Source organism: Lithobates pipiens, unplaced genomic scaffold (assembly GCF_037356315.1).
Source record: "Lithobates pipiens isolate NorthernLeopardFrog02 unplaced genomic scaffold, aLitPip1_a1.2 Scaffold_13, whole genome shotgun sequence".
NCBI lineage: Eukaryota > Metazoa > Chordata > Amphibia > Anura > Ranidae > Lithobates > Lithobates pipiens.
Window position 1 is genome coordinate 410,589,228 of NW_027507718.1, and position 12,363 is coordinate 410,601,590.

At 44.1% G+C, this 12,363-nt stretch overlaps 1 protein-coding gene across 1 annotated transcript in view; it reads right to left on the reverse strand.

Moving 5' to 3' along the window:
* The window catches only part of OCIAD1 (OCIA domain containing 1), a 39,140-nt gene extending 28,709 nt beyond the window's left edge, over nucleotides 1–10,431 (reverse strand). The window contains exons 1-2 of the mRNA XM_077477511.1: nucleotides 10,286–10,431; nucleotides 6,669–6,741 (exon numbers count right to left, since the gene is read on the reverse strand). Coding sequence (XP_077333637.1) covers nucleotides 6,669–6,741; nucleotides 10,286–10,327 — 115 coding nt within the window. The 5' untranslated portion in view covers nucleotides 10,328–10,431. The remainder of the gene's footprint in view (nucleotides 1–6,668; nucleotides 6,742–10,285) is intronic.
* Between the last annotated feature and the right edge of the window lie 1,932 nt (nucleotides 10,432–12,363).

A 12,363-nucleotide genomic window follows, 5' to 3' on the forward strand; every position in this document is an offset into this window, starting at 1 on the left:
GATGACGTGGATATTACAGTTATAATTGAAATTAGTCAATTAATCGATAAAAAAATAAAAAATAAATAGTTTTAAACATATTGTATGGCTCTCGCGGAATTACATTTTAAAATATGTGGCATTCATGGCTCGCTCAGCCAAAAAGGTTCCCTACCCCTGCCCTAAGGGCTCGCATCACTGTAAATCAACAAAGAAGGGAAAGACCCCACATCCTGTGGCAGCTACAGACCCATATTGCTCCTAAATAGAGACCTCAAATTATTCACCAAGATCTTGGCTTACCGACTGACCCAACATCTCCAAAAGCGGATTCACCTCGATCAGGTGGGCTTTATCCCATCCAGAGAAGCAAGGGATAACACAAACAAAGTATTAAACCTCATTCATGTAGCAAACTCTACAAGCACACCATGCGTTTTCCTGAGCACTGATGCAGAGAAGGCAGTGAATTGGACTTTCATGTTCTCAGTACTTCGGCATATCGGCTTAGGATAGACGATGTGCAGCTGGATAGCCAAGATCTACTCCAATCTGAGAGCCCAGGTGAAGGCAAATGGTATCCTCTCTGATCCCTTTCCTATTGGCAATGGGACAAGACAGGGATGCCCCTTATCCCCTCTCCTATTTTCACTTTCTTTAGAACCATTTCTCTGTAAAAAAAATCGGACTAAATCCAGACATACAATGCTCATCGGTCAGCGGCACTCAGCATATGCGGACAACTTGCTCTTCTCATTGATAAATCTTGCAACATCGCTACTGAACCTTCTACGGTAATTTGAATTATACAGCATGCTTTAAAACCTAAAAAAAAAATTCTAAATCCGAAGAAATGGGTGTGGCGTTGCCCCCACATAGCCTTCCAAATCTACAATCTAACTTTTGCTTCAAATGGATGAAGTCTTCATTGAAATATCTAGGTACTCACATCTTGTCCGACTTGTCCCATATCTATGAACACAACTTCCTACCTTTACTAGCCAAGACCCGTATCCTATTGGACAAATGGCATAAGGGCCTACACTCCTGGCTTGGTAGATGCAATCTCCTAAAAATGAGTATCCTACCAAAATATCTGTACCTTTTTCCAAGCTATAGCCATTAGAATACCTCCCTCTTATTTTCAGCAATTCCAAGCTCTTTTCAGGCGCTTCGTCTGGGCTCATAAAAAACCCGCCTCCCTCGTACGCAAAAGTAATGCCAAGCAAATCCATCTTGGCAGGGTCATCGATTGGCAGCACCACTCTGTTTCCAAACTCTGGGTACAGATAGAACAAGGCCAAACTAACATCACCATGAAGAGTGCACTATCGTGCTAAGATTCCCTTCCTCAGAAGCTAAAGTCTCACCCACTAAAAAAGGAACCACATTATGGCAGAGCTCCCAAGCTACTCTGCTGGCTTCCTTTACAAGATTCACCGTTATCCCCGATCCTGGGACACCACCCCCCCAAATTCCCACCAAGACTCCCGCCTACAGAATACAAAACTCTTAAAATGCCTCTAAATTTGTGGTTACTGGGCGATGGCCCTCCATGTGGGAGTTAATGAATACCACCATACCCATTTCAACTACCATTTTGGAGGGCAGTGCACATACACCATTTCCTAAACTCCATCCCTAAGCACCACAACTTCACTTGTTAGTTAAAGTGGTGTTGCCACCAAAAAAATAAATATATATATATATATATATATATTGTAAGGGATCTTCCCGGGGTAGGGTGTGTTTGGACACAGTTCACAGCAGACTTGGAATTTATAAAGCAGATCTTGGCGTTTATTCGTGGTACAAACAGTCCAGCAAACAAAATATACAGCAACACCGTGCTTTCTAAGTACAACAAAAATAAAAGTCCTAGCCCGGCTGGGCGCTTACTAACAGGTTCTGCTCACCTATCTGACACTTACAAACACAGCGTCTTTCGCCTGGATATCGCAGGGTGAGTTTTAGCTCCAGCAGTGGCTGTGCTTGCAGCTTCCTTCAACACACAGATTGTTCATTCCCTGGCTGAGAGCAATCACCTGCAGACCCTGCAGAGCCTTTAGCTTCCCAGGCTAATTAGGATCAAAGCTCACCTGATCCCAAACCCAGAACTGGATCGGGGGATGTGGAATGACAGGTCCCTCTACCAAACCTACCTGCCATTCCATATAAACCCAGGCCCGGCAAAATTAAATAACAACTCAGCAGCATATCGCTGCTGAGAAACTGATCCATCCTGGATTTACCATCTCACACTGTGTAGCAACCTAGGTGAGATGTACACCCCCTCGATCACTTCTCCAGTGACATGTCTACAATATATATATATATATATATATATATATATATATATATATATATATATATAAAATTTTTTACTCACCTCTAACGCTAAATGCCTGTTGCTAGGGGGTCCCTTGTAGTCTGCCTTCTTCAATGCCTGGGCTGGCGACATCACTTCCCCTCGCGCCGCACAGTCATCTGGGACCTGTCACGTGTCCCAGATGACTGTGCACCGTATCACAGCGCCCGGCATCGCTCGCGCAGTGGGTGCCCGGCTGTGACAGCCGGGTGCCCAGAGTAAGAATTCCGGCACCGCGAGCGGAGCGGGGAACGAGGTGGGGTTTTCGTTCCCCCGCATCTCTGGACCCAGGGGCAGGTAAGTGTCCAATTATTAAAAGTCAGCAGCTGCAGTATTTGTAGCTGCTGACTTTTAAATATTTTGTTTTCTAAGAGGGCACCCCACTTTAACTACCTTTGATAAATATTGCTCTGGTACTGATCCTCTACCCCAGGTCCTCTCCAAAACATAGCCACTGCTAAACACACCCTCGGAACAACCATATTTACCCTGTCTAGTAAGATGGGAGACAGATCTACATCGCACTTTGACTTCATCATAAAAAACAAAATATCAGATTTTCCCTCAAATCATCGGTACTTATACAAGATACTAATTTCAAAGTACTAACTAGGTGGTACCTCATGCCCAGTAGACTTCATACAGTCTTCCCTCAGATCGTTGTTGGCGATGCCGAGGTGAGAAAGGGACAATCTTACACATATTTTGGTCCTGCACTAAACTGACAGATTTCTGGCTGGCTGTCTGGACCGTTACTCAGAAATTCACAGAATGCAAGATACCAAGCCAGCATTCCTTTCTGCTACATGCATCAAATATCCCTGCTAAAGCCTATAAAAAGTCCATTATACGACATATTCTGAACACCACAAAATCCTGCATCCCTTTTCTCTGGAAACAACAATGTCCATCGACTAGGGCAACTTGGCTGAGGAAGGTGGAGGATATCAATAGGATGGAAGATCTGATTCTTACTGCACAAAATAAAAAGCAAGACATATACAGAGACCTGGAGTCTCTGGAACATGTGCACACTCTCGGATGAGGGGAACATAAGTAGCTCAATAGAATTACACAGCTACTCGTCTCCATTGACCACAGCCATCATCGTCCCATCCCCTACTTCGCTACCCAACCCCCTGCCCCCCCCCCCCCCCCACACACACACACGCCCTCTTCTCTGGCCATTTTCACCTTACTCTACTTTTTCCCCCCTTTTCTTCTCTATTGTCCTTTGTATTTAAGGAATAGTGAAAATGCAGATTGGTAAACCCTGTCTTTTTATTTAGTATCCATTTAGTATTGTGTGAGTCACTAATGGAAAAACAAACCGCAAGGCTTCCATGATGTTTCTCTTTTCTTTTTTTTTTTATTACAAACTATGTTCTTTATTTGAAAAATGATGCATAGTTACAGAACAACAATTTTCATGAATTTATGTAGTTGTAGAGCAGTACAGATACATTTTATAAGAACCATATTTAAATTATGCATAGACATCAGTGCAGTTATAGATACAGGTCAACATTAGCCTCCTGTCCCTCAATTGTATTGCTATGCCTAGAGGAGAGTGCATCCACACTATCCTTATTCTCATTAAGTGGAGTGTTCACCCAACTCATCACAAGTGGAAGCTTCGCCTAACCAAGTATCCCAAAATCTTTCCGTACTTTGCAGGTCATCCTCTGTGGGCATAAAATATATTTTTTGTAGGGTAGCAGGCCATTAATTGCAGCAACCCATTCCTGGATGGTAGGTGGCATTGCTCTGAGCCATTTCCCTGCAATAAGTAATCTGGCTATAAACAATGTTTCCTGTAAACATATATGGTGGAACTTGTCAGAATCTGGATTTGGGAACACTCCTAATAAAAATTGTTTGGGGCATAATGTTAGGGGAGAGCCCATCTTGTCGTGGATGAACTTCACTATGTGGGATCAAAAGTTCCATTATCCCTTCACATCTGGGGCAAAGTGGGCTGTAGTGGTCTTTAAAACTTGGCTAGACGCAGAGGGGTCAGGTAAGACCTGTGTAGGATATATAATTGCATGAGGAGGTCGGAGATTTTAGGAGATACCTTTTTGCAGGCATCTAGCGCCTCCTCCCACTCTTCCTCTCCCCCACACCCCTGGTCCATTCGTCTTGTAGTAGATATGCTAGTGTGGCTGCAGTGGGACGCATAAGGCAGGAGTAAAATGTAGATATTAACCTTTGAGACTGAGGGCCGGATACTATACAAAAATATCTAGTTGCTCCAGGCTCGGGGGTGGGGTTTGTAGGGCGTGGCGAAGCTGGAGGTATTGGAAATGCATGGAGTTGGAAAGGCAAAGTCATCTTTGAGTTGGAACGATTTTAAAGTATCTCCACTATACATGTCCGCCAAGTAAACCACCCCGCTAGTGATCCATATGTTACAGGCCAGTAAATTCAGGAATTCGGGTAGGCAAGGATTGTCCCACAGAGGTGTCTGTGTGTAGAGGGGGCTTTGAGTTTGCGTATTATTATGTCCCATATCTTACAGTGGGCGTATAGCAGACCACTACAATCTCAGAGGGTCCAGGAAGGGGTGTTTATAGAGCTGGGTAAAGGGAGAGGCCACTAAGGTCAAATAACGCTCTCTGTCCCCCCTTATCTAGGTAAACAAAAGTGAGATAATTGTGCTGCCAAGTAATATAGTTTAAAATCCGGTAGTGCTGTACCCCCATATCAGTGATGTTTCTCAATTTACATTGTAATCATTTATTGTACATCCCGATTTATTATGATCTGAAGATATGTGATAAGTGCAATTGATTGTAGCTTATTCCTGTATCATCTGGGTTCTGCCCTGGTTTTTTTTTTTTTTTGGAGTTTAATAAAAATTATATTTGAAGGAAAAAAAAAAAAAAAAGGAAACGAAAGAATAAAAACATGATTCAGTAAAGAACACCACTTGCATGAATTAAATACCTACACTTACAAAAATAAAATTGTAGTGCACGATAAATTGTCTTTTAAAATCAGGTTACATGATCCTGCTGCTCTGCTTCCTATTTCAACAGATGCGACATGGGAGGGGGATTGCTACAGAGGACTGGACTAATATATAAAACTTTTTTGTTAGAAATATAAAATATTGATTATTTCCTATGAATGTTATGTAGTCTTTTATCAGTCAGCAGGTGGCTCTATACTCCTTTTCACAATTGCGTTACCTCCACCTACTAGGAATTGGAAAAAAAAAAAAAAAAAAAGTCCATTTAACCACTTCAGCTCCGGACCATTTTGCTGGCCAAAGACCAGACCACTTTTTGCGATTCGGCACTGCATCGCTTTAACTGACAATTACGCGGTCATGCGACGTGCCTACCAAACAAAATTGACTTCCTTTTTTTCCCCACAAATAGAGCTTTCTTTTGGTGGTATTTGATCACCACTGCGGCTTTTATTTTTTGCGCTATAAACAAAAATAGAGCGACAATTTTGAAAAAAAAAAAGCATTATTTTTTACTTTTTGTTATAACAGATATCCCCCAGTTTAGGCGATACGTATTCTTCTACATATTTTTGGTTAAAAAAAAAAAAAAAAAAAAAAAAAAAAAAAAAAAAAAAAAAAAAAAAATCGCAATAAAAGATTGATTCGTTTGCGCAAAAGTTATAGCATTTACAAAATAGGGGACAGTTTTATGGCATTTTTATTAATAATTTTTTTTTTTTAACTAATAATGGCGGAGATCAGCAATTTTTATTGTGACTGCGACATTATGGCGGACACATCGGACATTTTTGGGACCATTGTCATTTATACAGCAATCACTGCTATATAAATGCACCGATTCCTGTGTAAATGACACTGGCAGTGAAGGGGTTAACCAGTAGGTGGCAGTGTAGGGGTTAAGTGTTCCTAGGGGTGTGTTATTAACTGTTGGGAGCTGGGCTTTCATTTAGTGAACACTGATCTCTGCTCCAATCACATGGAGCAGAGATCAGTGTCACTAGTTGCTAGGCAGAACGGGGAGATGCTGTTTACACCGGCATCTCTCCGTTCAGCCTCCCCGCGAGACGATCACGGATATGCCCTGCGACCGGACTCACGGGGGTCCCAACCAGCACGCGAGCGCGCCGCCGGCAGGGCGGCAATTTTAAAGGGACGTACAGGTACGCCCATTTGCCTGCCTGTGCCATTCTGCCGACGTACATCGGTGTGCGCTGGTCGGGAACCGGTTAAAGTAATCAGTCCAAGATAAATTTATAGATATTACAGTACTTGTATACGCTTCTATACAATACAGGAAACTACATTTGTGATAAAAGGTGTAGCCGTGTTAAATTTAGTACTTACATCTGTACAAAAAGCTATCATAACGACACTGCTTTATGGTTTGTCTCTCCTCTTCATTGAAGACATAGATATCCTGGAAAACAAACGTTTTTTGTTTTTTTTTTGTCACCAACATATCTGTTAATCATACAGTTATCTCTTCACTAAACTCTGAGGGGGGGGGGGGGGGGGGTAACATGCAAAGAAGGTAAGCATTAAGTCACACTCACAAATATGCCAAATTCATCCAGGAAAAAAAAAAAAAAACACAACCATTCTTTGAAGCTTTGAAGTGAAAAATAAATCAGCAAATCTGTTAACCTGCTATGACCAAGCTCTTCACTTGTGGCAAACTAGTTTTTCGACCAATTAGTTAATTCAGAAATCTCTGAAATTAACATAAACCCATTTAAACAATTTTTTCCGAACATTCATAAATTTGAAAACCCAGAATTTTCGAAAATCTGAAACTAATGAGAACTTAAAGCGGAACTTCTGGCATCTTTTTCAACTTTCCATCTATTAAATATTCTGCCCTTGTTGTTTAACTTTGCATAGTAAAACATTTCTTTTCTGCCAGTAAATATCTTATACAGCCCACTTCCTGTTTTTTGTCTGGTAAAAAAACCTAGGCTTAGGACATCATGCACAGCTCTCTCTCACTCTCCTTAGAGTTTGCCAGGAATGGCAGGGGGGATGAGTCATAAAAGGCCCAATGAGAGCTGCAATGATGTACAAATCTCAAACCCATATTTTATTCAAAACAGAAAGTAGTTGGGACAGGGCAAGAAAAAGCTGGCAAAGTAAGTGGTAATAACAAAAAAGAGCTGGAAGAACATTTTACAACTAATTGGTATAAAAAGGGCATCTTAGAGAGTCAGAGTCTCTCAGAAGTAATGATGGGCAGAGCTTCATTAAATCGGTGAAAAGCTGCATCTAAAAATTGTGATACAGTTTCAGAATAATGTTCCTAAAAGCAGTAGTAAACCGCACCCATTTCTTTTAAACCTAGCAAGGTAAAGGCATACATAATGTGCTAGTATGCATCGTATTCTAGCACATAATTAAATAATTTACCATAGAACGAAGCCTTCCAGCAGCGCACTGTCACTGCTGACAGATGCTTCCATCTATCTATAGTCCTCCTTCCGAGGTTGCATCCTCCGGCCACCCGATTGGTTGCGCGGAAGTCACAGACCATGGCGCAGTGCTATAAAGGGACAGCACGGGTATGCCATAAACTTCTGCCTTTACAAGCCCTTTAATGGGGGCACAGACAGCAATAAAAATCTAGTAGGTGTTCTACTCCAGCTCCACTCTGTCCAAAACTAAATTTATACTTCAAATGTGTGTAGTGAGATGAAGTCATATGAAATTTGGCTACAATTAACTGCATACTGCATTATCTCAAAGTAGTAGTATCTCCAGTAGTTTAAAGTGGTTGTAAACCCTAAAAAAAAAAAAAAAAAAAAAAAAAAAAAAAAAAAAAAAAACTGCAAGACAAAAGGCATAATGAATTAGTATGCACACATTATGAATTACTTACCTGAGATTGAAGCCACCGCAGTGGTCCTCATTAACTGCACCCGCGGCTGACATTGCACCCAGAGTTACTGCCGGGCATCGCGAGCTCCGGCGCTGTGATTGGCCGGAGCTGCAATGACGACAAGCGCACGGGAGCCGCCGGTAAGAGCACAAGCTAACTGAAGCAACAGCACATATGTGCCATTGCTTCAGTGTGCATGTGGTGATGACGTTGGCACATGCAAATACAGGGGATATCTCCTAAACCGTGCAGGTTTAGGAGATATCCAGTGTAGCTACAGGTAAGCCTAATTATAGGCTTACCTGTAGCAAAAAGTGGTTGTAAAGGGTTTACAACCACTTTAAATAAAGGATCTCCCAGAGGACCCAGTGCACATAGCACTTGATCCCACTCAAATCTGTCCAGTGGTTTCGAAATAAAGTCATGTTTATTTGTGACGGTACTGCTTGGTAACTCCACCCTATGCTGAAGCCCAAATTATGAGTGTTCTCATGGGGGAGGTATGGCCAGCACTGATGACACCTCGCCCTCAATTCTTTCTGCAGCTCTTTGGTCTCTTGTAAAGCCCTGTGACTCGTCTGCTGCCTGTAGAATTCTGAATAGAAAAAGCTACCGATCCCATATCAGACCTCAATCCCAGATCCAAACCCATCCGCTTTTCAGACAAGGCTACATTTGCAACTGTCAGCTTCTGGTGTTGTGAGAGACAGCACTGAAGAGCAGTCCTAAACACCAGCCATCTACTACAAGAGTCTTTAGTGGAGTCTCTAGTGTAGTAGATGGCTGTGTTCTTGTTGGCTTGTGTCTTTGTGAATGATCAGGTCTGCCCTCCAGTGCTGTCATTTACAGCAACACAAGCCGACAGGTACAGGTGTACTCGGCCCTGAAAAGCAGGTGATGCACTGGGCCGGCTCTGGGATGGGGCTCATGTGTGTGATCAGTAGGGGTGCAACGGATCATCACTGATCCGAACGGGTCACCCCGCTCGGATCGGCACATGCCACGATCCGCGGAGCGCTCCGCAGTCTCGGCCTTAGGAAAGGCAGCAGCTTTGGCCTAGCTCTGAAACGCCGCCCATCTTTCTACACCCAATGTGATCGCTCCGTCAAATGACAGAGCGATCACTTGTAAACAAACCGGTGCCATCACAGTGGCGGGGAGAGATGGGATGGAAGCAGCGCTGTTGGCTGCATCTGTAGTGCCCACAGCACTGCTTTGTGACATCCCCCAATACCCCGCCAATACTCTGCGATACCCAGCCATGCTCAGACAATATTACAGTGGGGGAGATAGTGGATATTACAGTGGGGACTATATGGTGGTGGAATTTTCACAGGTTTTTGCAAATTCAATTATTTGCTGATCCGAAAAATGATCTGATCCGAGGAACGATCTGATAGTTTTTTGATCCGTTGCACCCCTAGTGATCAGTACGTTTTTTTTCTGTTCTGTATAATAAAGGCAGCAGAGGAGGCACAGGACAGGGCTGTGTGCATCTGCTGCCCCCCACCCTTCTGCAGGGTCTCCTTCACCCTGCCTGGTTGGATAGCGGTGTTGCAAGCTGTCCAACTACACTGCTCATGTTTAGAGTGGGATCACTGCATCCGGTCCCGGAGGACTCAACAAGACTTCTACATTTCTGCCATTACTTCTTTTTAAAAGATCAACTTCATTTTTTCTGAGACTGTCCTTCAGCAATCAGGATGGAGGGACAGGGTCCTAAATGGGGGAACCTAAAGCAATCTCTCAGACCAATACAGATACACTTGGTCATCTTGGATCCACTGCAGACAATCAATTTTCTAATACACCAGGCCTCTCCTCTATAGGAACGTGAGGGATCCAATAGAGCCAAGATTGGAAGGATCTGCCCACTGTACCACACTCTCCTCCTCTCTACCCGATCGCTGCAACTCCTCATAGACTCTTCCTGTACATGGAATGTGTGTGAGGGGAGGAGGTGTGTAGCACAGCGTGTATGATATGAGGAGAGGAGAATGAAGTGATCAGGATGTACACCATGTGAGTGCAGAGCGGGCCGGCACTGTGCCCGGTGATCCCCCTTCCCTGTGTCTGCATTCCCCCCATCTACCTGCGCGTCAGGTTGGCCGTATTCTTCCTGCGGGGCGCTCATCTCTACGACACAACAACCATCTGACAGCAATGACCTCAAATCTTCTAGGGATGTGTATACCCTGCGCACCGGAAATCCGCTGTTCACCCGGAAAGAGTTCCCCGGACAACCCCCCCTCCCTATCACAGTGTAATGCAGAACAGGCCGTGCTGGTGTGTGTAGTGCTATATGTGTGTCACTTCCTAATAAAGCTCCTCCATGTGTATAGTATGTAATATGAAGGCCTTTCCTGTTATAGCGCCTCCATATGTACAGACTATATAGTGTTTTCTTGTTGTGGCTTTTCCATATATACATTGTGTTGTATAAGGGCCCCCTTGTTGTTATGGCTCCAGGACCAGTGTCTTGCTGAAATAGTTCCCCCGACGGATAATGACCCCCCTGTACTGCACAGGCGCATCGCTTGCGCAGTACGAACGACTACGGAGCCGCCAAAAGCCTCCGAAGATGAACAGCTGATCATCAGCTCTACACAGCGCCTGTCCAGGTTCAAGCCCCACCATCCAAGTGGACATAGAGTTAGATTATAAATATGCAGAACGAAGCGAGGCCGTGCCCGAAGCGTGGCAAGCAAAGTGAGCCCGCAAGGGGCCCGTTACAAAGTGCTGTCTTACAACAGTGTTGGAACGCAGGCGCCGTGCATAGATGACTCACAGGTGTTTCGGCTATTTTCAACGGCTCCGTTGTGGATGGAACTGCGCCAAGCACATAGTTGCCAACATTGTAAAAAAAAAAAACCCAGGACACTTTTTTTGGCAGTGGCTGGAGTTGTATTATAATTAGGGGGCGGGGCATGCGGTTATAGGTGTGACAGAAAAGGGTGAAAATGTGAAAATATGGGCATGGTTTACATAAAATAGTGGGTGTGGCTTGCATGGGGCGTGGCTCAAAGGGGTGTGGTTAGAGTCTGAGATGAATGTGGGGGGGGAGAGGGAAAGGAGAGACAGCAGCCCCCCAATCCTACACCACAATAGCAATATGTGTTTTCCAGAGTTTGACAATCAGCAGATAAAGATACTCCAAATACCTGGTGTTGGCGCTTCAATCATCCCGGCGCCATGATTGTTATGGTGTCAGGATGATTGAAGCGCATTATTTCTATTATTACATTGTAATATGAAATGAAATCATTCAACTCACCATAATGCAGAATCAGTGGGAGCCATGAGCGCGTCACTAGCCACGTTGCCTGCCACCAGATTCCATCAGGTGTCCCAAGCGGAGTCTGTCCTTACATCAGGTGCCCCATCAGAGGTACCTTCCTCACATCTGTGTCCATCAGCAGAGCCCCTCCTTACATCTGGTGCCCCTCTGACATCCAGACTGCCCCCCCCCACATCTCCAGACCGGCCCCTACATCTCCAGACCGGCCCCCACATACTGCACAGACTGGCCCCGACATCCTGCACAGACTGCTCCGACATCCTGCACAGACTGGCCCCCACATCCACAGACAGGCCCCGACATCCACAGACTGGCCCCCACATCCACTTTGCAGACCTAGCGACGAAAAACGTAAAATTTGAATTTCCCAGGACAAACCGAATTTCCACGGACATTTCCCGGGACAAAAATTAATTTGGGACAAATGTCCTAATCCCGGGAATGTCCCGGGAAATTCGGGACAGTTGGCAACTATGCAAGCACTGCGCCTGTGCAGTACAAGGGGGGGTCATTATCTGCCGGGGGGACCTTTCTCGGCAGAACACCGAACTGGGAATAAAAACTAGCCCTGTAAATAATTTCATACCAGCCCCATAGCATTTTATACCAGCACAACAACATAGCGTCATTATTTTCTTGTTCATAAAAGGGAAAACCATACATTTTAAAGCACATTTGAAGAGCGTATAAAATATAGATAAGATATGAAAGCACATAGGGCTTTATATATATATTGTAAGGGATCTTCCCGGGGTAGGGTGTGTTTGGACACAGTTCACAGCAGACTTGGAATTTATAAAGCAGATCTTGGCGTTTATTCGTGGTACAAACAGTCCAGCAAACAAAATATACAGCAACACCGTGCTTTCTAA